The sequence below is a fragment of the Microchirus variegatus genome, assembly GCF_963457635.1.
Source record: "Microchirus variegatus genome assembly, chromosome: 2".
NCBI classification, from domain to species: Eukaryota; Metazoa; Chordata; class Actinopteri; order Pleuronectiformes; family Soleidae; genus Microchirus; species Microchirus variegatus.
The window spans coordinates 40,760,670-40,788,167 of NC_139803.1; the positions used below are offsets into that span (position 1 = coordinate 40,760,670).

Below are 27,498 nucleotides of genomic sequence, written 5' to 3' on the forward strand. Positions count from 1 at the left end.
TGGTGTATACGTCATAACACTTGAACAAAGTCATGCCGTGTCGTGCGAATCGAAGACGTCCGAGTATTCGCGCAGTCATTGAACGCCTCTCACTCCGCCATGTTTGGTGCCCCCTCCTCCACCGTCCGCCTTGTTTCCGCTCACCTCCGCCTTTTCTCCCTCAGTGCTCGGACGTTGCGTTAAGGTGCAGAGCCGAGTCCCGCTCTTTGGGGTTATTTTCCGAGGAAAGTCAGACGACTTTGACACCCGTCGTGGGGGACAGCGAGGAGACGACAGTCATTTTTGTCCGCCGCCGCCTGTGCGCCACTTGTCTCGAAACGACAGTTTAAAAAAAAGATAAAAAAATAAAAAATGGATCCAATGACTCAGTCATCGCTGATATCGTCGTCGGAAGGGTTAGCCGATGGGCAAAACTCTGCTGCCAAAGAATCAAAGCTTAACGGTAAGAAATGGCACCACGTCACGTTAGCGACTATGCTAATTTAAACTTAACGTTCCGTCGCTAGTTTCCCCTCAAAAACAAACGTGGTTCGTTGTTGTTAACGCGCATGTTAATATTTGCAAAAAATTGCCAAGTGTCCATAGAAGCGTGGACCTGCCAATTATGGTTAATTATTATTCACATTTTTTTTGGTATTGTTTCAGCTGATATAGGAAACACCTGTGGTTCTATAGTTAAACACGTCCAGACAGACGGAACCATGTTTGGCTCGGGCCTGCCCACACGGCACGCGGCTGTCTCTGAGTGACAGCAGCGCCAAACAAAACATCATTCACGAATCTGTCAATTTGAACCATGTCGTCTTATTATTGACCCAACGCTGTGTCTGTTGCCCTTGTTGTAAAGCGTGAGCTAAGATACGCGACTGAATAATACATCGGCTCAGTCGAATAGTGAATTAAACACGCGTATATATATATCAACGTAGATGTTATTGATAATAAAGGGTCTATTCTGCACACTTCACGTAAAAATACGTTGTCCTTTTTGACGCGTAACGGTAGCCGAATGCCTCTATGCATCCCAACGACTCTTAAAAGTACCGTGTGCTGCCACCGTCTTAAGAGCTGTGTCTGTTTTTGTCAAGTGCAGAGACGTTACATGGCAGTTTTGTAGGTGAGCTTTGGTGTGACGGAGCATTATCTCCGTATAAACGCTGCGATGCTCTCTGCACTGCAGATGCATTGTTACTGGGCAACTGCCAGGGAGTGAAGGGAGGAGGACCTCTTAAAGGCGCATTGCCCCCTTTTTTTTTTTTTGTGTCATCATCAGCACAACAGTAGTCCTACGCAGAACAAAGCATCAGGCCTCATGAGCCTCTCTCTCTCTCTCTCTCTGTCTCTCTCTGCTGTCACTTCTTTTCTCAAATAATAACTCCATGTCACTGTCTATCATGTTCGCTGATGTGCAGTATTTGCAGTTTTTCAAGTCGGGCTCGATGAGCCCAATCAAAACAAAACAAAGGCACAGTATTGTTTACCAGGGCCACATTGTCAGGTTGTGGCAGGGAGTGGCAGCTGTGTCATCAGCCAGTGTGTGTGTGTGTGTGTGTGTGTGTGTGTTAGGGATGGGGCAATGCATGATTTTAACACGCGTCCTGATAAAAAAGTGGGGATTTTCCATTGTTGCGATATCAGTGAAAGGTCAAAAATAATAATTATTATTATTGCATGTGGAAATGCTGCATTTTTTTCCCTCCTTGTCATTCCAGGATCTCGTGATGTTATTTTTTATAACATGACAACATTTTTTTCTTATCATGACATAAGTAATGTGTTTTGTAACGTTGGCACAATTCCATCAGTATTTGTCCTCATTCTGTGAAAGCGTATGTGTGCAAAACCAAATAAAGGTAGGTTACGGACAAAAGGCTCCGCCTGTTTACGCTTAATAATTCATTAAAAACTCTATTGAATTGGAAATATTCATGCATGGTCCCACGCGTTTATCTATATACATGCTGAAGTTGTCTGACTGGAGCTGCTGCATGAATCAATCAACCACCACGCTGCGTCTTGACAGTCGGTCCTGAGGAGCAGTGTTTCGGTTCATGAAAAAAAGGATTATAAGCTTGAAAGAATTATGGCACATGTGTTTGTGGGTGTCAGCTGGGTTACGGCACGGCGCGGCCCCGGGGTGTGGCACATAACACTCCAGGGAGTTACCGCTCGGTCTCAAAAGTCGTCATTATCGAGGCGACTGGAGCAAAAAAAAATTATTCGGAATTAGCCTTCAAATGGGAATGTGACGTATTTGATGATTTAAGGAAGGACAAATGAGGAGTTGGAACCGCCACAAATGCTAATAAATGACATTAATGTGTGTAAATGACAACCAAGATCATGTAAGGTTAGGGCTAGGTGCTAATAATATCCTTTTTTATCAATATGGCCCTTTTTAAACGGAAGAATCAGTGACGAGATCCTCCTAAACACTGCAGAGACTGAGACTCGCGTTACAGAGCAAACACTAGAGCTAAATAAAATGGAATAAGTTGATTTTTTTATCAATACAGTCTCGCCCTTATTGCGGTTGAAATTGCAGCCATCAGTGAATGACCTCCTGTCTGGATTCTGCACACGAGTGACACGAGCCACAGAGGAAGTGACACACTTCAACACCGAGGACCTCATTTCTCAAACGACATTGCCTCCGATTTTTCAGGGGAAGTTAGCAGCGAGAAATCAAATCTGTGCATCTTCGCGTCGGAAGCTTGCAGTCGGAAAACGGTGTCGCGGCGTTTTCTGCCGCTGTAAAAGGACTTTAACCACGATAATGCACTGGTACGTGGTTGATAAAGACGTTGCTTTTTAGTTCTACAGTTGGCGTCTGAAGCGTTGAAGAGCAGCTCTAAGCTAACGCTACGTTGTCGCTAGCATCGCAAAAGCTTACACTCCGGGGGTATGATTTCCGTGTCCTTTCCTTTTCGACTTACATCAGCGTCTCAGATTCGCAGATCAAGACGGGGGGGGGGGGTCGCTCACTTCAAAGCACTTGAAAGTGAAATATCCCAAATCAGAGCTTCAAAGAACACCGAGTTCTTTCAGCCTCCTCCTCTTCTGTCCACTCGTCTTGCCAAGTCAACCCTCCTCCTCCTCCTCCCTCAGTCGACCATATCACAGAGGTCAGTGGCGATCAGATAGCCCTCAGGGACGGGCAGCGCCAGGATCAGGCTGTGGCATCAGGGCCATCAGAGATGATGGTGCACTGCACAGTGGACCCACCCTGCTGCACCATCACTTCCACTCAGGCTTAAGACGCTTAAAAAGGTCCAAGGTCATGGAGTTTAGAAACATCCATGTTTAATTTGAAGAGCGTTGTGTATTAATGGCAAGTTTTTTTTGTTTTTTTTTGGTCAATTGTAATGCATTCTCTGATTTTTCAGCTTCTTAAATGTGAAAACGCTTTGGTTTCTTTGCTTCGCGTGGTCAAAAACAACTCGTCGATTAATCAGTTATGAAGATAATGTTAGTTTTTGTCTTTGCGCACTTGTAAAGCTTTGTCTTTGAGACTTCTGCTTTCACACTTCCGCTCATTCGTGGATTTTTTTATTGACGCAACTTTAAAACTCCCCTTTCTTTTGACTGCCAGTTTCAACGATGACCGATCAAATCTTTCACTTTCTGACAGGTTTGGTAGCATTCTCAAAGACTGTAATACGTTTTAATTATATATACTTATAGTATTTAATTATTTTCCCTGATTTATTGAGTTGTTCAGTTCATCAAATGGTGAAAATCAAGTTGATCAGAGCTGAACGATGACTTCAAACCAAATATATATATGTATATATATATATAAAGTTTTGTCTGGGTTTTTTTTTTGTCACAGAGGAGAGAAAAAAAACATAAATTTTCACATTTAAGATTCTGAAAACAAACAAATTGTTTGTTTGTTTTAATTTATCCTCACATCCTTTGTATAACAACACTATTTCCGTCTTTCATCGACTCTAATCTTAGCGAATTTCTATTCATAATCCAAGGTGTTTGCATTTAAAGTAAACACTTTAAATTCAAGTATAATATTATTATTGCATGCAAATAATAATGAATTTGATCTGAGGAAACTGCTTTCAAAATAAAACGAGCAGCTCCTGAACTGTAACGCAGCATTCTATTGATTTTTCAAATTGTGTTACATTATACGTTTGAGGAGCGGCGTCTGAGCGAGCGCACGGTTTTAAACCGACGTTCTCAAAGGGGGAAAACGGACAATGGGTCCAGGTTTTTCAGGATGAACACATCAACGTTTAATGACGTGGCTTTTCAGCGGTGTCCAGGGGCGATTTCCCACTCCTTTCTACCGCTGCTGGATTTAACACATTCAAAAAAAAAAAGCTGGTACAGAAGACAGCTGCTATTCACCGTGTGAACGAGACCCTGGCCGCTTGCCCCCGGCGCTGAGCTCAAAAGACTCGACTTATTCAAATAGACCTTGAGTGACAGCCAGGCCACAGCCAACTGTGACCATCCTGGATCCAGTCGAATAAAAGAGGACACGGAGTTCACTACACGGAGGAAGTCGTACGTAGTAGTAGTATGTGGAAATAAATAAGTCTATTTATGTCGGGTCTTGGCACTAATGACCAGAATAGAGCGGCAACTACTGATTATTTTCGCAATCGATGAATTGTTTGGTCCATAAAATGTCAGAAAATGTTATGTGGAGCAAAGGAAGCCAAGAAAATATTCACATTTAAGAAGTTAAAACGATCAGAAATGATGTTTTTAGTCATGAAAAAAAGCTTCAAACCGTTGAATTGATTATCAAAATAGTTGGCGGTTAATTTGGTAATCGATTAATAATCGATTAATAGTTTCAACTCTAGACCAGAATCAGTTATTGTTGAGCTTTAGGTACCTGGAAAATCCACCGAACCCCATCACACATGATTTCATAGCTGCTGACTGTACCATTCTAGTTTTGCGCCTTGTTTAAATTGAACATTTCGTTGAAAATATTGCTTTTCTATCCATCAGATATTGACAGTGCTTAATACTTGAAAAACAAAACTTGATTCACGATCAACAATCCCCGTAAATCTTGACACCAGAGCTGCACCACAACAGTAGCTCCCCCAAAAACCGCACGTAAACAAATGCTATGCTAATTGTGATTTGCACGTTTTTTTTTTGTCTCGTCAGCTCTGTTTCTAATTAAAATGTGAAGTCTTTACGATGCATTTCTGCAGTCCCTGAATTCCCAAACACAAACACACCCTCTGAGCAAACACACACACACACACACACACACACACACACACCCAGACGTGCAGTCATACTCTGCTCTTAGTGACAGCGATCGCAGCAGAGCCGATGCCAACAATGCAACCAATCTTTAGAACGTGACACGCCGCTGACTCCAGGTATGTTCATGTTGTGCTTATGTAAGTCAACCCAAAATAAGTCCCCAGTGCTTTATATAAAGATGACTTCACAATTAAAGGTTGCTTTTATCCCGCAGGCTGCTGATAAAAGCGTGTCGTCATAACAGAACCTGCTGCAGATAGTATTTTGAAGGTACTTTATGGATGTTTTGCACGGTAAATCATCAGGAAAGCAACCGCTAGCTATATTTAGGAGTAGAAATGGATCAAAATAAAACAATATATTAAAGGTTATCTTATCTTATCTCAAGTAACAACTGCACTTCCTCTTGTCTGAGCTTTTAAGCGTCTAAAAACTTGCGGTTTTGCCGTTGGAGACGAGCTGGCGATGTCCTCGTCATATATAGCAGCGGAAAAAAGCCAACGCGCTGTTTATCGGCATGTGTAGAAACCATAAGTAGAGAAGCTTTTTTAGCTCCATAATTGGGGCGCTGAGGTTTTCTCTCTGTGTTTTACAAGATAGTTCGGTTTGAGCGCGAAACCAAACTATCGCTCGTGTTCTCTTGGTACGACTGCATAGCAACACTGAGCGTTAACTGCGATTATAGTCTAGTTTGTATTTAATCAGCTTCTCCCGTGTGTGAAATCTTAGTCCTCGGGTTAGAAGGCTTTGAATAAGTGGATTTCGTATGTTAATGTATCGTCTTTTATCCTCGTCCGTGCCAATTTTGCCTCTGGAAACGACTAAAGATGTCGAGCTTGCAGTCTGCTTTAGAAAGTGAAGGTGTGGCATGTTGAGTGAGCGAGTGACTTGAGTGAGAGTCGGCTCTGTGAATCGGAGAAAAAGAATGTTGCGCTGCAAGGGCACAGCAACCCTAACCTGCTGAGCCTGTACCGACTCCCGTTAAGGTAAACTGAAGGATGATGCCACACCCCCCCACCCCCCCACCCCTGAGTAAACCTCAAGCTATTGCACATTTTGCAATTTAGCATTGCAAACAGTGTGGAGTGAAAGAATCTGAGATGTTCAGCAGGAGGAACAGGCTTGTTGCATCCATGTAGTTGATATTACTTTCTCATTGCCTTGGGGGGACCACCTGTTTTTAAGCCCCAGCCTGGAAAATCGACTTCACGATCCACTTCATTACCAATATGCTGCAGTTTAGGAAGCCCAAAACCTTCCAGAGTAGAGGGTAAAATTCAAATGTGGAGATGTTTCCTCAAAGATGTTACCTGTCAGTTCATCCAAAGAAGGAGAAGGTGCCGGGAACTCCCAACGAACCTTCTCTTTACGCTGATGGATGCTGTTTATAGGATGAAGACTAAATGTCTCACAACATTAGCTACAAGGACAGCAATTATCAGCGCTGATTCATTGACGATTGAGGTTGAGCACCGTGCTATGTAAGCTAATATTCTGTGCTCACAAGGTCAATCGGAGAAGGGAAATCTATAGCTGAAAACGTCCTCGTACACTACCGTTCAAAAGCTTGGGCTCACCTATACAATTTCTTTTGCGTTTTCCATTAAAAGTCACACTTTTATTCATCAAAAGAGTTGCAAAATTAATAGAAAGTATAAGATTACTTTTAAAAATAATGATTTTTATTCAAAAAAAACCCAGCAAACCTGTTTTCAGCTTTGCTAGCATAATTGCACAAGGGTTTTCTCATCAACCAATAGCCTTCTAGCGCGATTAGCAAACACAATGTACCACGAGAACACTGGAAATGGGCCTCTATACACCTGTGTACATATTCGGTTAAAAACCATATGTTTGCAGCTAGGATAGTCGTTTACCACATTAACAATGTATAGAGTGATTATGTTATATTCATTGAAAGAGGTGTGAAAACACAGCATGGAAAGGAAGACTCCTTGTCTATAGGAGGACTGCGAAGTGACCCCAGACTTTTGAACGGTAGCGTATGCTGTAGCATTAAAACATTTCCTTCAAATGGATCTCGGATGCCTCGCCCAATCCATGGAAAAAAAACAAAACGGACCAAAGTATGTTGACAGGTATGTAGGACGAGACTGTCCACATACCTCTGGCCACGCGGCGTACGTGAAATGGCTGCACCTCGCTAGTCTCTCTTGTAACTCTATAAATCACATGATATGTGCTAATAAAAAAGAGGAAATGTAAATGACCTGCATAGCAAATATAAGTGCATGCATTTAAGTTGCAGTAACTTTACTGACATGACCAATGACAGCAAATGCATGGGGCATTTCTGTCGAGTGCTATTTTGGTCTGCAGTATGACATAGAGCTGTTAAGGCCGGATTATCTGATTTGAATGCCTTTTTATTTGAATGGGTTCAGTGGATTAGATATTTATTTTTCTTCTTCTTGGATGATCATTCTTCTGTCCTTTTTATTTTTTCAGATTCCTTTCTTTCCTCTTCGCCTGTATCTCTCATTCAGTCTCCTCAAGGCAAGTGTATGGTTCTCTTACGCTGCTCGCCTGTTCCCCTCCCCGACCTGTACTCTCATGCTGGCTTGCTGCTACTTCATCCCTCTCTCTCTCTCTCTCTAGCGCCCCCCTCTGCTGCTTGTAACAGTCGAAAAAAAATTGCCACCTGCAAAGAAATCCGCAATATAACAAATGATTAAACCCTCTAATTCCAGTTCCCTCCCAAGCTCAGCCGTGCTTTACTTGCCCCCTTTTTCTCAAAATGCCTCGTCATGCTCCTCCCGTTAGTGTCCAACAATGCTGACCCTTGGACGCTAGACTGATTGTAAGTTAGCCAGGCAGCATATTCAATGACATGTGGTGCTGGTAATTTCCTTCACAACCCCCCACGCCACTGCTGCAACTTGAGCTGAATCCGTTCTCCTGCCACAAACGGCCATCTTTGCAGTAACATCTGCACCGTCATCGTCCGAGCTGCACCAGAAACGCAAGAGAGAAGCTCTTACACAGATATTTATAAGTGCAAATTGAAATTCATCTGATTAAAAGTAGAGTATCCTTGCAGAATCTTTGCAGACGCCAGGAAATAGACCTTTCAAAAATGTAGTATCTGCAGCTGTTAGCAGCCGGATCCCTTTCAGCCTTCACCGGCTGCTTACAAGCATTATTTAGGTCAGCAGCCCCTCGCTTGTACGTTCAAGATAATCCCAAGATTGCCACCTTATTTTAAGATAGCTGAGACGTTCAAGTTCACACTGTGCAGGAACCTAAAAATGGAACAGGTTGTCTCGCGGGGATGGTCCTACCTTCCTTCCTGCTGCCCTAGTATTCCGGCCTACCCCCCCCTCCCACAGCCCCAGTAGCAACCAGGTCCCAGAGGATGAGTGGCACTGGAGATACCAACCACTGCCCACAGTGGATTGGGCATGCCATTTCCTGTGGCTGCTCCACTCGCCCTCCACCCCCACTATCTGCTTGTTAGGCTTCGTGCATGTTTTACATCTTTGCTTTAAGCGTTAAAAAATAGGTTTCCTTTGATAAGTTTTGCTTCTTTTTGAGTTGTGGGAGTCCCCTCTTGTAGTCTGAACAACTATGAACACATGGTAGAGCTTGGTTGAAAGCTAATTTAGGCTAGCTTGGGTAGACGACAACATTAGCAACTCGCACTAGCAATGCTCAGTGACAAATGACACAACATCACCCGGTAGATACTAATGTACGTTGCTGCCAAACCAAACTGGTTCTATCATCATAGGGATTTCTGGCAAATTAAGCTAGTAGCAAAAGCCTAGCTCTCACACTGCTCGGTCATCCGGTTGCCGATGAGTTTTGCAACTTGCAGCTAATCACCCCCTGATCAGCATGTGAGTTGCACTCTCACCAAGTGTGAAATAATGCAAAGGTGCGAACGTCTTAGACTCACGGACGCCTTTTTGATGCGTCTCAAGCCTCAATCTAATTCTAGGATGTTGAAAATTTGATCTGAATCTACTACAACTCAAGCTACTCCCAGCTAATCATAGACCAGAAGTGGTGACAGTGGCGGAAACTCAAACAGAAATACACTGGTTCATCAGAGAAGAAGCAAAGGGTGGGGGAATCCAACAAGTAGTGTGTATCCTGTCCTCAGTTAATTGCATAGCGTGAACTCTACAACTGCTAAAAGACTCACCAGTGTTAAGACGGCACACTGTGTGTATCCCTATATATGAGTTGTGAAAGTCATGTAGTGTGACTATAGTGTGACTGCTGATCCCCCTCCGGTGAAGAATGGCTTAGTTTAAAGAAGGTTTCTGCTAATTTAAGTAAAGGTTTTGATACATAAGCTACATTCCAGTGACTGCAGAAAGCAGATTATATAAGAATCTGATGTAGAAAGCCCTTAAGACCAACTGGCTTGTGTGGCCCACGTCTAAGCGAAGGTGTTGTCTATATTGTTGAAAGTCGTGTCCGGTCGCTTGGCTCTGCATATCATCCGTACATGTATTCTCAAAGCACATAGTCATTTTGGAATTTGTTTACAAGTGCAGAGCCAAAAGACTGCAACACGGTCGAGATGGAAAATCCATTCATGTGGCCTGGTTTGAACAAGGCATTGTATTGTGGCACAGGGGTAGGAGGCCGTTGGGGTTAAGTTGGGCTCGAGCAGAAAGGTCTGTGTTTATACATGGGCAGTGGAGGGAAGAGGAGGGAAAGGGGTCATGGGATCCTGCTGAAAACTCAGCTAATATGGCAGGGTTCACTTGATGTAGGACTATCTGTATCCCAAATGATCTGTACTATAGTGGTGAGTCTCCATATGTGTCGCTGTCATTTGGTAGATGGAGGTGCTCGTTGTTTGATGTGTAATGAAAGGGATTGTGTGATGATTGGAACAGTTGTTGAGCAGATCTTTGGATTTCTGGGGTCAAGTGGCCTCAGAGGGCCAATCTGACGCCATAGTGACTGGAAAAAATGACCCTGAGCAGGTGTTTATATGACCCGTTTAATCGCACAATGGCAGCAATATTATCTAACTCTCTAACCTTTGGCATATATTCTTTCCCATTCTGCTGTCGGATCATTACGTAATGTTGCTGACGGTGTAACGGGGCAGTAAACCAAGACTAATTATCCAGCAAGTAAGTGACCACGATAATGAATGTGGTTGTGGAAATGTTCTTTTTTAATTATGAAAACTTTCCCTTTTGTTTGACTGGTTTATTTGTATAGTATATATTGTAATTTTTAAGCCAATCTACAAGTAGTGGAATAAAATTGCATTGTCTCGGCACAGACATGATTGACAGGTGTGGAGAAGTTTACTGGATATCCAAGTACTGGGGTTGAACTATTTTCTGAGCAGCTCTTAAATGAATACATGATAAATATGGTGTTTTGTCCAGATTTGCATTTATTTTCTAGTGAGAACTTGACTTTATCTATGGTTTTGGAAAGCTGGTGATGGATCGTCGTACTTCTACTTTTGAAATATCTTTGAATGTCCGGGTTTGCATATGTTGGCCTCAACATTAACATTAACATGTATTTATTTTATTTTTATTTTACTTTTTATTTAGAAAAATATGGAAAAAAGTGGATTCATAAGATTTTCTGGAACAGAAAATTGGGTTTGCCTAACTCTAGTCTTGACTTGCCAATGAAGTATTTTGTGAAAAAACAAATAAAATGCAAAAACACAGGATGACTCTGTTCATTTGAGCTACATTCACACAAAAGTTACATATAAAAGTATATTAATGGAATAATCGCAATCAAAAAGAAACCGCTTCTTAGCTTGCAAGTGTATAGCAAGTTATTTACAACTGCTATACTTGCCATCTCACGCACATGGTGATTTAGAAGAATTCAATGTTGGTGGGATTTTATTTTTTGCTGCTTCATTTGATCATTTTGATTATTTACGTTGGCTCGCCTAGTATTTTTATTTGAAGGTAACCTTGATGAGTAGTTAGCATGCAAAAAGTCATGATCCAATCTATGACATAAATCTGCCTTACATATTCATGATGCATGACCGCTTGGGCTGCGACATATAAGCTCTCACTGATTGATAGAAGTGCATGGGAGTTTAGAGTGTGTGATTTGTATGACCCTGCCCTCCTTTTTTGTCCTCTTCGCTGCCATTCTTCATGCAATGGTGATGCAGACAAAAGAGTCGTCCTGGGCTCCGAAAAGCCCTGCGAAGGTGTCGCGACGTCCCTTCGCTTTCCCTCTCAACCTGGCACGTTCACGGCTGCTCATTGCGCTGACGAAGCCGGGCCACCGGACGGACAGCCGGACTCGCCGATAAAGACGTCTCCTGTTTCGGAGCGAATAAAGGCACTGGAAGCTCTTGCAGCCAAAAAGAAGGAGCCGGATTTTAGAAGCGACGGAGGCTACGCTCACTTCAGAGATCGCCACTACGACAAATCCCCCGTTGAGACCAAAAAACCACCCATTGAGACCTCAAGATCACCCATTGAGTTCCAAAAGTCACCGACTGAGCCTCACAAATATACCACTGAGACTCCAAAGTCTCCCATTGAAAAGACTCTGCCAGATAATCCTAAAAAAGGAGGTTCTGCTGATCAGGAGTCACCCGAATCCCCATTTGAAGTACTTGGAGATTTAAGGCAAGTGAATGAATTTGAAGAGACAGAGGACTGGATGAAGGCCCATTTACCGCCCATGCCAGACTTCGGCGCCGTAGATTTAATGAAAGGCACTTTGGTTTCAGAAAGTGTTCCAACAAAAGAGGATAAGGTGATTCATGTGGCGATGCCTGCTGCTCCTGCTGCCTTCGCTGGTGTCCCCGATGCCTTCATGGATTCTCCGATCAAAACCGCAGAAGGGAAGGATGGGTTTAGTGATGCACAGAAGCAGCCGAGTGTTGAGGAGGAGTCCGAGTTTGACCTTGATTTTTTGCCAACAGCTTATGTTTGGGATCGGCAGGAAAATACAGGTGTACAGGCTCAAACAAATCTTGATTCAGAAGTTCCAACTTCACCTGCACCTCCTGCAAACTCTGGGCCCCCACTTCCTGTCTCCCCGCAAATCGACACGAGTGCAAAAGAGAACATTTCAGATGACAAGGCGGCCATTTGGACTGGAGATATAGATCCGCCAGAGGCAAGTGAAGCAGACAGTTCAGGAGAGTCAGAAGACACTGTAATCGAAGACGGTATCATCGCTCTTGCATCCGAACCCCTTTCGTCTTCTGATGCCGCGTTTTCAAACGACTCTACCCCTGCCCCTGCTTTTGCAGCTCCTGATTTCCCCGATGAAGAAAAAGTGGTACCTCCACCAAAGTCGGAGAGGAAGCTAATGCAAGTTCCAACGATCAATGTTATTGAGACCGACGAGCCAAATTACAGTGACGAGGAAATGGAAATGGAGCTTGAAGCAGAGATCGACGAGGATTATGAAGTTGTGACGGAGTCTGCCAGAGAGGCTACCAAAACCCCAGAACCAGAGGACAGTGAAAATGAACAACCCAAGACATGTCCTTTAGAAACTGAATTCATGGAAGGCTACTCTCCCCCATCCTCACCTGTATACTCTGATGTCGAATACTCTCCCAAACGCAATATAGTCAAATCTCCTCCAGAGGAATCTACACCTGAGCCTGAGGCCCCACCAAATCCAACTGTTCCTAAGGAATCAGCATTTGACCTTTCTCACGATCAATCCAAGAAGTCAGAAATAACTTCCAACAATGTCAATGATGAACCTTCAACCATCAAACTCCCAAACGAAGAAGTGGACTTCCCAGACAATGATGACGACTGGTCAGATGAAGCACAAGTCATGCTGGTCACATCTTACAGGCCTGACGGTGTGTCCAACAAACCAGTTCCTTGCACCGAGTCCGAAATGGAAGGGAGTAGTAACGTAGATGTGAAAGAGACTTATGTGGAGCCGGTTCCACTTTGCAAAACCAGCTTTATTCAAGATGATATATATGACAGACAGTCGTTTGATTATGATTATGATGCATCTTCTCCACTGGACGAGCAGTTTGTTTCCGATTCCTTTGAAATCCAAAGTGAAACACCGAGTTCAAGCTCTTTAAAAAGTGATGTTCCAGAGGACAGTCAAGATCTGGACAACTTCACATCACTAAATGATCGTCAAGGACTAAGCAGCACGATTGAGCAAGATTTCAAAATGTGGATGACCACTGACATCTCAGACAGCATTGCAGATGGGGCACAGAAGATCGATTCAAAGATCCAGGAGGAAACAAAAGCAGCTGTCCTTGCACTTGACAAAACAACTGACCCAGAGAGCACTGACCCCGAAGGGGTAGATATTGAGGCTGCAGACAGCTTTGTGGAATTCATGCGAGAGTGCCTGAAATCTAGACAGGACGAAGAACCAGACAGCCAGCACCAAGGTGTTCCCTCCGAGTCCAAGCTTTGTGAAATCGGTGAGCCGATTCACCAGTCCCCTCCAACCATGTTTATGGATTTTGAGCAAGAACAGCTCACGATCAGTGCTCTCAAAGAGCTGGGCAGCAGTCAAGAGGATGACGAGGTGCCATCATTCCTCTCTAAGATCCCTGACCAGAACGACGCTAACCCTAGTGCTACGTCAATAGAGCGCTCGACCTTCACGTCAGTCGCTACCCCTCCGTGTCCCCAAAGTGACCGTCGTGCATCCGACAGCATGTATTCCAAAGAGATGGAAGCCATTGATGTATGGGTAGCTGAAGCCTACCATCTTGCTGAGCATGTCTTGACAGCAATACTAACCCACTTATCAGGTAATATCCTTTCTTTTAGGGCAGTGGGCCTTCTTTGCACACACAAATCACCTTAACAGGACAGACTTCCTCTAAAATTCCAAAATCTCCAACTTCCTGCGGCGTAGAACATTTGAAGCTTCGGTTTATCATGAGCATGTTTCGTTATGGTATGGCATGCACTAACACAACCCGTAGTTAACTCAAATAATGACAGCCTGATGGCACCGTATCAAATGCCGTATCAAAAGTTCGGTAACTGGAGCAGGTGTTGGGGTGTCAGAATGTCTGATGCATTCAGGAATATTAGACACTGCTCATCCCGCAGGGATAGCTTTTAAACATACGTGACTATTAAAAGGTATATATTTACTCATTTTACGTACATGTTTGCACTATGCAGGATATTTTAGTGACTTTGTTCGTGTTGGACCTTTTAGTAAAACAAAAATCGTTCACTTAAAAGTCGTAGATGACATCTATCGAGGTCCACACCGGGCAAAAATAGTATAAATAGAGTGCTCTAGAGACATCTAAGCTGCATATGGTCTAGTGATTTTGACTCACTTTGAGCTTATGACCCTCTTCTGCCCTCTGTCCTTCAGCTCGGCAGTGATCCACAGACAGTGGTGGGTGTTGGTGGTGGTGGTGGTGGTGGGGGGGTAAACATGGTGGCCAAGTGTTTGCTTGCAAGTACTTTGGAAGTCACGCGGCACAGTCAATCCCCCAGTGTCGGGTTTCTGCTTTTGTGCAAGTTTCCACAGTCCACTTTATGAAAACCACGACATGGTGATAAAACATGGCTCAAAAAAACCACATTATGCGAAAAACATAGTTGTAAAATTGTCAGATTCTTTTCTTGTCGACCTGGAATGATCTACCATCTCGTTCGCTTCTCTCAAAAAAGATTTTAATCTCAATTGACTCCCGGGTTAATTATCTTTTTAAACGATCTGGAGACAATTACTTCGGTGTAGTCGTTTGTGCGTCTCTTGGGAAAAGTTGTCACTTCGTGTTCATTTCTTCGCTCTTCTCTTCCGTAGAGGCCCAGCTTTCGTCTCAAAAGTTCTGAACATGAACGCTGCTTTGTGTCGGAAATATTTGTACGGTCTTAATTTGAAATGGAGCGGTGCCTATATTAATCCCTTTGGGAGGTTCCTTTGGTGAAGTTAAATAAGGGTAAGGGTTAATATTAAAATTAGTTTAATACCCACAAACATGCAAACGGCACTACGGACTTCATTATTAGGTCAAATAACTGCCGAAAAATGGAAGCAATGAAGGCTTGTTTCCTCTGTGTGTAATTTATTTCTCATTTCTAATGATTCAATCGCTTAATGTTCAGCTCTGCACACAGACGATGCAAGATCTGATCACACACGGAACATAGCGTAGTTGCATTCTTTCACAAAAGTGAACTCCGATATACTTCCTAGTCCACGTACTCCAGTGTCGGTTGACCTCTGACCCATTTATCGTGTTTCTCTGTACAGTCAGTTTTCCTTTTATCTCTTTTACCACTTTATTTGCATGAAGAGTGACAAAAAAAGAGCTCTCCCCATTTACATGTGATAACTGCATAACGTCAGGTGCAAAACAGTAGAGCTGTTCATGTCTGATCACATCCAGGCGCTTGTTAATGCCAGGTTGGGCGGCTGCCTGACAACAAACGCCATCTGTTTCCATTCGACTACTGCTTTAAACCTCGTTGAGCTTGAAAAGTAACTTGCATTTAAGAGATTTTACTTGCCACAAAAGGAAATTAAAGGAAAGCAAAACTCCACGATAAGCACTGGAGAAGGACTAAAGAGTCTTGTACACTAATCTAAATCAAATAAAAAAAAAGGGTGTCATATTACAGCAGTTACAAATGCCAGTTTGGGCAGTACCCTCCCTTTTCTGCAAACATTCCGTGCATTCGCAGTCCCAGAGGTTGGCATGCACTCATTAATCCTGACATTCATTCTCGATCTGCGTTGAATGCTCTCAAACTCGCAGTTGGCAAAACAAGGGAGTGTTGGGTGCTGCTGTCGCAATCGGAGAGTATTAGTAAAGGGGGTGAAAGTGCTGAGCAAAGTCATAAACTGTCACGGCGAGATCAGCCAGATAAGTGTTCAGCTTGCTAACAAAGCATACGCACTCCATAAGTGAATATTCATGCCTTTGGCCTTGAAGTCGGAGCCCTGCGTTGTGTTCTTTTAGAGGAGCGTGTGTTATAGATTCCTCCCCCTGCAGCCATGAGCTGCTTCTATTTTAATACTTCACTGCAGTGCTGCTCCTCACTCGGTTATTAGGCGGGGGGTACGCTCACACCAAGGTGAGCGGTGTACACCAACTGTGTCGCCGCACCAATGTTCCTACCAAAGTAATCCACTCCCAACCATTCCGAGGTTAAGGCCACGTCCCAATACCTCCCCAACCCTACATTTCTGCCCTAACCCTACATTTTGCGCGTTCTCGTGTTGAGGGGAGCAAGGGGAAGTGCGATTTTGCCCTTATAATTAACCCTCAAAATGTAGCGAGCTCTGGCTTAAAACAAAGTGGAAGATGAAATTATCCATGATGCTTTGCAAATTCAGTGAGCTGGCTAATAATTTTCAACAAAGATGGCGGCCACATCTGCCGAGGAACAATTTTGTTGTAATATATTTTTCGCAAATAAGCACGTTACACTGTCGATTTGTGTTGGAATATGTTGGTTTGATATACATCCAAATGACCGTTGAACACTAATGTCAGAAAATAGCGGACAATTACGATAGCCACTAGCTAGCTAGCTGGCTAGCGGCTATTTGCAGAGTGCTTCGAGAGGGTATGCCCGTCACGAAGAGCTACATGATGGGCATACGCTCTTAAAGCACTCGCAAATAGCAGCTAGCTCGCGCTGCTACATTTGGGTAGTTTTGTCAGTGTTTTGGATGTCACACCGGCGTTCACTTGAACACGACTACCCTGGACTTGTCAGATTTCAATCACATTCGTGATACAGCGTTTACTCGGACTGAGAAAAACCGGCGTTGACGGAGAAAAACAAAAAAAAACGGCTGGATCCGCCGACATTATTTCTGAATGAAAATAGTAGCACGCTCCATCGGTAGAATTGTCAACATGTGACGTAGGTTAGCACGTTCGTTACGTTCACTACGCTTATTTGCATATAGTGGTGTCCCAATTCCAATTCCATTCAACGAGGGGAATTTGCAGTTGAGGGCACTCTAAACCAAGTGGAAATTTTAAGGGGGGAGGTATTGGGACGGGGCCTACCAAGTGTGCTTGGTCGTAATAATCTAATGGTTGTCTGCAGTTTCCTTTGTGTGCGCGACTAATGCCAGACTTGTTGTCAAAGATTAGTTTCATTCAGACACGGCCATTTGTGTTCCCATTGTTTAATCCTCCGTGTAAAGAGCGGTGGAGGCACATGTGAATACTTGAATCAGACTGAGAGCCTGTCAGTGCTTGGCAGTAATCTGTCTCACATGAGCCTGTAATGTCTTGCTTGTAGTGATTGTCTTGTTTTTTTTAGCCGTCATCTTTTTTTCTTTTTTTTTTTACATATCACAGGATTGTAGTCAGCTGATGCCGTTTCCTCTTCGTCAGTTGCATTTTGTGTTGGGTTTGTTTGTGGATGGAGGCTCGAGCCAGTCTTTGTTTTCATAATAAGCTTCCCCTAAAGAAAAAAAATGCTGGTCTGTTTGTCCGTTTTAGCTGCATTTTGGCAGCCTTTCAATCTAAAATGTTACATACTGAACCTTTAAAAGGTTCACTGTAAGAAAACCTGAGCCAACTGACGTCATCTCTTCCTGCACCAAACGTCCATAGAGAAAAATCGATGATTTTCCATCACAGCACACGGGAGTTGTTGATCCTCTGCTGCCTCTTTCAGGAAGCTGCAATGTGTTCCTCCTGTTAATGTTGAGTTTGAAGTATTTAATTTGGATTAATTTGGCCGTCACAAACTCACCAAACACTGCAGCAGCGGCAGTCGACCACCAGCTCCTGTGTTTTCCACAAACTAAAAACGGTGATTTTCTCTATGGACTTTGGTGCAGGGAGAGTTAAAGCAGGTCACAGACGTCAGGAAGGAGATGTGGGGTGGTGTGGTGTGTGTGATGCCAGTGCTCGACTCGCTATCGACATGCGATGTTATAATCGGATGCCAACAATCAGCGGGGTTTCCTCACCTCACACGGCAGGGGCGTGTGCGGCGCGCCGTGTCCTCCCAGCATGCTTTGCTGCTGGCACGGGTTCCACAGTAGCCTGTTTTCACCGTGTAATCGCACAAACACACAACAGGAAGCAGGTGGCACTGAACTGATAAAGGTAGGCTTTCGGAACCACTGTATATAGATCAAATAATATAGATCCAACAGCAACAGCGATTCCGGATCCAGTCGCCTTTAAACAAGCAAGTTATACACGTCTCTGTATAAATACAATAGTATTGCACTTAGCTAAATGAGTGCTATATTAATGAATTATTCATTTAAAAAACTAACTGTTAGTGTACGTTAGGAGATGAGCTGTTTTCTTATGTGTGCGTGTGTGTGAGAGAGAGAGCTTTTATTGTTAGTTTGAATAATTGAAGAAGCACTAAACATAAAAGTTGCCATGGTTGCACGCATATGCAACAACAATATTATTATTATTATAATAATAATGAAGTGTATCTTTCTAATTTTTACAAATGAAGTGTGAAACAGTGAATCAGCACTGGTTCACAATGAAGTTTAGGATGATTCTTCTCCATGTTCTATTGTGTTTGTTTCATTTTTACGTCCACATCTCAGAAATGGTGCCAGTGTAAAGGCTGTAAAACACAGATTACAGTACATTTTCCCCATGTTGTGCCCCAAAAAAGAAGTGATTTTAGTTTCCACTGCAGGGACCAGGACCACGCGTCCAAAGAAAGCTGTTCTTTCATTCCTAAATTTTGACTTCACAAGTGCACAATGAGCTTACTGTGAAGTCCTGTTACTGTTCCCACATGTGTTTTCCTAAAGATGTTATGAAACTGGTTTATTCAGGGAAAGAAAGTTCAGGACAAAATGGATTATTAAAGTCAAAAATGATCCCGATTAAGGTTTTTAACAAGATTACAAACACATGCTGTTTTAAATGTTACTTAAAATACCTTCTTGAAAAAAAATGAAGAAAACTACTTAAAATGTACCTATGAATAAGCTAAGTAAACAACTACCATTTCAAACCGTTGCACTAATTTGAGAAAACAATCTACTTTATACAAGATAATCCATAACGTGACAGTAGACATCACTCACAAGCCATAAGAGGAAAAATCGTGTGTAAATTAAAGGGTTGGACATTAGATTGATCGTGTTTAAACAGAAATTTAATGAGAAAATTTTAATTTATCATTGTATTTTTTTATTGTTTTGTGTTCTATTCCAATTACAAAGACTGTGATTATATAAACGTTTTGCATATTTTAGTTCTCATCGTTGTATTGGAGTATAATAGTGAATATTTTTGATGGAATCTCATGTTGTAATCTTGTTTTAACTCTTTAAAACACAAACATTTTCAACCGGAACTTGACATAAAATGTTGTATCACATAATATATCAAAGAAAAATTGCATTTCTTCCATATATTATTATTACTCCATAATCTACACAATGTTTACATTTATTTTTTAAATATCTATTTATAATAGCGACTGTGAAAAACCAGTCATTTTTTCTGCACGGGTCCTTTTCTAACGTCTGTTCCCATTAAAGTGTAGCTGCAGCACTGAGGCCTGAGTCGTCCCTGAGGCATTGGTCCACGTGGTTTTCTCCACCACTTTTCTTTTTTTTTTTTAATTTACACAAGGCCTTTTTTTAAATACCCCCATTTTCCCTCTACACTGGGGGGGGGGAAGGGAGGTAGGGAGGGAGGAGTTGCCAGCACCAGCGTTGCATAACCTCCTGGTGTGTGGAGGCGATTACTTCTGCATGCAGAACTCCTCACAGGACATGCATGCAAACATGAAGCGACCATAGCCACACACACACACACACACACACTCTCCGTTATTCTTAGCCGCTGACACCCGAGGAGATTTATGGTGCATATTCATGTTTTACTAGGCCAGAGCTGCAGACTCTAGCAGCTCTTGTTTACTCCCGAGGCAACTTTTTTAGGTCAATATTTTTACTTTAATGCGCTCCTGGTCAATATTTTCCATTAAAATCTGTGTTTTTAATCTTCTTAACAAGCTTAATCTTCTAGTGAAGTGCTTTTCTTGTCACTTATTAGTCCTTCAGAGACGTCACACTCTGACCTCTGAGCTCAGGCTCCGCCTCCTTCAGACTTCTGACACTCCTGACGTCACCCTTAAAGGTGCCATATGTAAGACTGTGTTACTACATTCAAATTCAAAACACCAAGGTCTTTTAAGTTTCGTTCTCTGACGTTACTGGCAACCCGTGGTTGCTCTGCAGCTGAGACTCTACTGACTGCAATGATTGGTAGACGGCGGTAGGTGGCGCCACATGAGGCCAAAACGATGATTTCAAAACATAAGCATGATTTACAGTCTGCAAAATATTTTTTTTAATGCAAATATTTTGTCTGTACTGTTGTTGTTGGTGAGTTCAGTTTGTTATATGAACATTATTCCTGAGTCTCTGTGACATATTAGGAGGATTTTATGGCCAGTTGCTTTAGATTTATTACATAATGCACCTTTAAGGATCTCAAGTCGTGTTTTGAAGCCTAAAGATTCATGATTTTAAGAATGTGACATTCTCTCATTATAACCAGGCGTCATTTTGACATATTTTTATCATTTATTTTCCTCAAAACTGGAACATGAGGTACAATATTGACATTTTTCTGAGAGATTTAGACCATTAACTCCTATAAAGTAGTAGTAAAAGGTCATTTTTACCTCAGACTATTCACCATATTCTTACTTGCGGAAAACGACATCCTCCATCATCACAACTTCCAACCCATTCCACATGCAAGCGTTATGGATGAGGCATTATATTCGATATTGATATCGGGCCAATACTGGTTAAAATCACTGGACTGAATATCGGACAAAGTAAAGTTCGATGTGGCCTGTAAACGATATATCAGGAAGTTAATGTATCGGCACATGATTGTTATTACCATCTAAGTCGTTCAAAAGAGGTAAAGCGCCATCACTGGTAACTCACAAATGTCTTCTTACTTCCATGATAATCTGGGGGGAAATGGCAGCCATGGACTAAAATGTCTGGAATAACAGACTTAAAATATTCAGTCATAAAGGCGCTTTTCTCTACCTATAGTGACTTTAACCTGAAACGTCCACAGGAAGTGTTTTTGCTCAATATCGCCTAAAATGAATGCAGGAATCTGTGTTGCCTGATGAAATAGTACGCGTTCGAAAACAAGACGCTGTATTTTCGAGGCGTTCCTGATGCATCGCTAACTCTTGTCCCCCGTCTCTCCACCTCTGCAGTGAAGGACCTGATCCACTGGCGAGACCCCAAGAAGTCGGGCGTGGTGTTCGGCCTGTCCATGCTGACGCTGCTGTCGCTGGCGGCCTTCAGCGTCATCAGCGTGGTCTCCTACCTGCTGCTCGCCCTGCTCTGCGTCACCATCACCTTCCGCATCTACAAGTCTGTGGTCCAGGCCGTGCAGAAGTCCAGCGACGGACACCCCTTCAAGTAAGAGCGCGGTGGTGTTCTGGATGATTTGGCAATGAAAATGAAATGCTGGTTAAAGGTGCATTATGTAATAAATGTAAAGCAACTGGCCATAAAATCCTCCTAATGTGTCAAAGAGACTCAGGAATAATGTTCATGTAACAAACTGAACTCACCAACAACAACAGTACAGACAAAATATTTGCATTAAAACAAATATTTTGCAGACTGCAAATCATGTTTATGTTTTGAAATCATGTTTTGGAGTCATGTGGCGCCACCTACCGCCGTCTACCAATCATTGCAGTCAGTAGCGTCTCAGCTGCAGAGCAACCACGGGTTGCCAGTAACGTCAGAAAGCGAAACCTAAAAGACCTCGGTGTTTTGAATTTGAATGTAGTAACCGTTTTTGGCCACATTCTAACATATGGCGCCTTTAAACTTGAAAATGTTGACATGGCAACGCAAAAAAATTCAATTGAATTCATTAAAAAGAAAGATTTTGAAGACAGAAAATTATGTTTTCATTCAAGTTGTCAAACAACAACATCTTCTGATCGATTCACGTCACAAAGATCAACAATACGCCGTGAATCATGCTGTGTCCTGCTGTAAATAATTAATGATAAATTAGGACAAATTTGATGAGTTTTCAGCTTTTGAATATGTGAAAATGTGTTTCTTTACTCCTAAAAACAAAGAAATCATGGAAACAAACAGCTAATCGATTATTCAAGACATAAACGTATCGATTTAATTGGTTATGAAAAGAATGGCGGTCCAAATTTCACAACATAACTCGCGGTTTTGAGTTTTGGGAAAACAAGTGAATAATTGGTCACAGAGACAACGGGAGCCTTTCAAAATAAAGGCCTGTGTTCTTCAGATTGTATGATCTCCTCACATCATGTGTGACCTCCTCCAGTAAATTGGCCTTTAAGTGAGACTGAGTCTCCAAAATCCTTTGAGCCATTGCTGATGGGTCACATGTAGTGTTTTTGGGGTCAGGTTGTGCTGCATGTTATCAGTGTTATCTGTGTGATCTGTGTTATCAGTGTTATCTGTGTTATCTGTGTTATCTGTGTTATCGGGCTCCTTGTTGTGGGTTTTCACCATGAATCCTCGTTTCCCTGCAGCACTTTGTTTTTGGTCTTTGCTACGGACACGTAGCCTCGTTTTTGTGCTAACTCCCCTCCTCCCTCTCTGCAGAACGCTGATAGATAAGGATGTCAGCATCCCTCCCGAGACTTTCCGCAAGCACGTGGACACCAGTCTGACCTACATCAACCGAGCCCTGAAGCAGATGAGCCGCCTCTTTCTGGTCGAGGACCTCGTGGACTCCCTAAAGGTGACCATCTGCAGCTTTTTAACCACTGACCACTGACCTCCAACGCGACCATTTAGTCGAAATTATAATGGAAGACTAGTTTTTACTCGACTCTGACGGACTTCATCTCCCGGGAGCATCATCCTCCCCCCTCCCGCCCCGTTGTAACTAACCGTTTTAGAGAAGAGGGAGTTGTTATCAGAGCTGCATCATTAACAGAAACCCCAGTAGTCCTGATTATAGTAGAAGAAAACAACTGCGCCATAAATTAGAGTCAAATTACACGCTTAAAAACCAGCTGCCGCGAATCATTTAGTACGTTTACATGCACCGTTTAATCGAGTGAGGTCATAGTCTGACTAAGACGGGCAATCAGACTATACATGTGGAGGAGAAAAACGGGTCAAAGATCGGGAAGGACATTTCAGTGCAAGTGCAGAACGGCAAGTCCAACTCCAGTCCAACTCCAGTCCAACTCCAGTCCAACTCCAGTCCAACTCCAGTCCAACTCCAGTCCAACTCCAGTCCAACTCCAGTCCAACTCCAGTCCAACTCCAGTCCAACTCCAGTCCTACTCCAGTCCAACTCCAGTCCCACTAAGCGTACACATGCAGGAGTAATCGGACTATGAATCGCATTATCCAGGCGTGTTGGTCCGATTAAGACGCGCTCGATTTTAGTCGGATTAACGTCTTTTTTCCGACTAAAATCGGACTGACTCAACATCTGAAACAGGCATCCGTGTATGTCCGACTCCACCTCCGTAGGTGGCGCTGTATCTCTCTCGAAGCTAGAGATCGGTTTCCTGTTGACCTTTGCATCACAGAAAAACAACCGACTCCAGTCCGACTAAGCGTACACATGCAGGCGTAATCGGACAATGAATCGCATTATCCAGGTATGTTAGTCCGACTAAGACTAGCTTGATTTTAGCTGGACTGACGTGTCTTTTGCGGACTAAAATTGGACTGAGTGAGCTAAATGGAACTGGTCCATCTTTCGTTTTGTTATTTACATTTGTGTATTTGCTTTTGTTTACTCCCTGTGAGTCTCATTGTTTGCTGCTCTCTCCTCAGCTGGCTGTGGTCATGTGGCTGTTGACCTACGTAGGAGCCGTTTTCAATGGAATCACCATTCTCATCCTGGGTGAGCACCATGGGAACCAACAAATAGAGAGTGGAGCGTTCTGTTACGGCCGCTGAAATGAAATAACCGATACACACACACACACACACACACACATATACACACATGCTGCTGTGTCATGTTTTGTGTTATGTTAATCGATCGCAAAGTTCACACAAAGACATAAATGATCAGTTCAACACTTTAAATCTCATATGAAAACAGTTGATTCTCAAGCGGTTGAAATGAATCCAAACACACAAAAAAATGACAGAATGTAAGTTAATAAGTAAAGTTTAAAAACGACCAAATCTGCTGTACAAAATTACTGAAATAAAATATCTATGATAAAAACATTAAAAGATGAACCGAAATACAAGTATAGGAACTTTAACATGGAGTCGATTTATTGTGTGTACAACTCCGCTACACTAGGTGGCGATATCCCATGTTTCAGCTCGTTTGTATCGGGCATTTCCTGGATCACAGTCGCTAACAAAAACTAATTTAGTTAACAGATGATTGTTAGCATGTTGAGCTACTGTCGCCATTTATTTACTTAAAAATTCTTTTAGCTAACGCAGCATAAATTATTTGTCGCTCAGGATTTTGTTGCGATTTTCTCACCGTTGTCTTTGTCTTCTGATATTTTAATCGTAGTTTGACTCCCACGCCACATTAAGGAATTACAAAGTACAATTTTAGTCGGACTATTGCATTTAAAAAAGTCCAGTTTTAGTCCTTTTACTGCAGTATTTTATGATTTTTTAACGTCATAACGTAGCGACGCTAATATGTCTTTGTTGTCTTCTTCAGCTGACATCCTGCTCTTCGCCGTGCCGCCGATCTACGAGAAGAACAAGGTGAGACTGACGCCTCGCTCCTGATCACAAACTGAGTCTCGGTCATTGACCTCTGACCCCTGCTCCACTCAAACATCCCAGTGTTGTGTGAGCAGCGAGCAGCGAGCTCACAGAGTGACTTCAGTGTGGATCACAAACACTGAAGTCTTTCTGTGTCTCCGTCTGTGTCCTCCAGCTGCCGAGAGAATGACCTCACTGCAACTGTGAGGTCAAACAAAATGGCCGCCAGCATCACCGTGTTTCACACTAGGGTTTGTTTTGGTCTTCGCGGCTGAACCATTTTGAATAAATATCGAATTGCGATTGTTTTGACGACATAATTACACTCATTTGAATATTTTAAATGATTAATGTGTGATATTTGTGCAGATCTGTGACAAACAAAGATGTTTTCTTCAGTCAGGATGATCTTTGATCTAAAAGCTTTAAGAAATACGGCACCTCGTGTGATTTTAAAATTGCAGCAGGCTGTGTTGTGATTTTTAATAGTGCTAGGCACGCTAACACGTTAGCGGCGGTTAACGGCATCAACGTTAAACGCACAACGCGTTTCTATGACGACTGACCATAAAGTGCCGTCATGTTTACATGACTCCCGATTGTTAAAATGGCCTCTTTTTAACAGCGGTAAAAATGCTAATGCTAAAGTAGCACTGAAAATGTTGTAAAGTAGTACTTTAACGCTAAACTTTAAAAACAGAGGCACACATCCGTTTATTAAACGGACCGCTCCAGTTCCACTGTAGGTGAGCTAACGGCGCTAAACGGGGGTAACGGAGCTAACTGGTAAGTGGTGCGCTTCTTTTTTCCGGGCAGTCGTCATGGAGACGCGTCATGCCTTAATGTGCGTTACTGTTGACGCTGTTAACCGACGCTAACCACCGTTAGCACGCCCAGCTAAACTTTAAAAACAGAGGCACACATACGGTGTTATTGGTTATTTGTAGCGCCACTCTTTTCCTTTAATAAACCGACCGCTCCAGTTCCACTGTAGGCGGGCTAACGGCGCTAAACGCAGCTAACGGTGCTAACTGGTAAACGCCGTGGCACGTTAAATGAAGTCGTGTGCATCATTTTCCCGGTAGTCGTGCCTTAATGTGCGTTAATGTTGACGCCGTTAACTGCCGCTAACCACCGTTAGCGAGCTAACGTGCCCAGCCCTAGATTTTTATAAACATTTTGAGTCATTGTTCAAACTTTACCTTTAAGATGTCAAAATGTGTACGTTATGTATGCTAGTGCTGTGACAGTGATTTGAGTTTTAAATCTAGATTTTTCAATTGTTGCTAATCTTCTTCTTTTCTTCGTTAATCTTCCAGACTCAGATCGATCATTACATCGACCTGGCACGCACTCAAATCAACACCACAATGGCCAAGTGAGTGACTGTCGTCATCAGTGAGTGGACGATGACGATGATTATGATGTTGTTCTTCTTCTGTGGTTCTTCACGCTCTTCTTCTTCTTCTTCTGTCTTTTTGTCTCCAGGTTGCAAGAGAAACTTCCCGGAGCGGTGAAGCGCAGCAAAACCGAATGATCGCCGCCTCCCATAAGAAAAAAAACAAAACCTTCACATCATCATCATCATCATCCATCATCACCACCACCTAAAACCCCACCCCCTTCTCCAGTTAACCCCGCCCCCCCCTCAGTCTAACTCCACCTCCATCACCACCCCTCTACAACACTGAACCTTTGCTAGGTAGAAAAACCTCTGAGCTACTCGATATTTAATGTACAACTACTGCGCAGCTTAACTTGCAAAAAGCATTTAGAGAAGAACTGAAGAAGCGCAAAAAAACAAACAAAAAAAAACGCTAGCGAGGAAGTGACGTTTACGCCACAAAGCGGGCCCCGCCCCCTTTCCTCCTCTGTGGGGCGGGGGGTAAATGGAGTCAGGGTCGAGTGAACTAGACTGAATCTATGACCTGGTTTCACCGCGTGTACAGCGTGTGTGTGCGTGTGTGTGCGCGTGGCTGTATACGACGCTAAAAAGCAAAAATGTCTGTACGATTTTAAAAAAACAACAACACATTTTCTTTCTCTCCCAGCTGCGAAAAAAACACTTAGAAAAACAGAAATGTATTAAATAAATTAAAAAAAAAAAAGGAATGGAATGAAATAGAAGCAACCTTTTGGGACTTACTGTGGATAGTCGTGGACTGTTGTGTGGATAAATATGAGTTCATTTTTTTTTTAGGAAAGCCTGTCTGTCGCGTGTCGTCCTGCGTTGGCCTCTCACAGGAACTTGTGTTTGTACGTCTCTGCACTGCACTGAACTTTAAGTTTGTCCTCTTCTTCTTCTTCTTCTTCTTTGTTTTTGTTTTCTTTTTTTGTTTGGAAGCCCGTCAGCAGGGTGAAATAATAAAAAGGTTTGGAAGACGCTGAAGACGCCAGCTGTGATGATTTGGTCTAGTTCACTGTCTCCGTGCTCCGTGTTTCCCTGTGTGTGTGTGTGTGTGTATATATTCATATTATATATACATGTCTATATATACTCCTGGTTAAAGTGAAAACTGCTGTACGGGGAAAAACACGGTAGCCTCGCTTTTTCTATGAAAGTTCCGT

General features: G+C 42.8%; 1 protein-coding gene across 2 annotated transcripts; it reads left to right on the forward strand.

The window, feature by feature from the left end:
• The first annotated feature begins 160 nt into the window (after nt 1-160).
• Nucleotides 161-27,321, forward strand: rtn3 (reticulon 3). 2 transcript variants are annotated; one of them, XM_083909809.1, is made up of 8 exons: nt 161-442; nt 7,723-7,770; nt 21,429-21,636; nt 22,825-22,963; nt 24,019-24,088; nt 24,884-24,930; nt 26,250-26,308; nt 26,419-27,321. In XM_083909809.1, the coding sequence occupies exons 1-8, from the start codon at nt 352-354 to the stop codon at nt 26,465-26,467; spliced, it is 711 nt and encodes a 236-aa protein (XP_083765935.1). In that variant the 5' UTR covers nt 161-351; the 3' UTR covers nt 26,468-27,321. The 2 variants fall into 2 exon arrangements, with proteins under 2 accessions (XP_083765935.1, XP_083765936.1); XM_083909810.1 differs by lacking the exon at nt 7,723-7,770.
• The last annotated feature ends 177 nt before the right edge of the window (nt 27,322-27,498 follow it).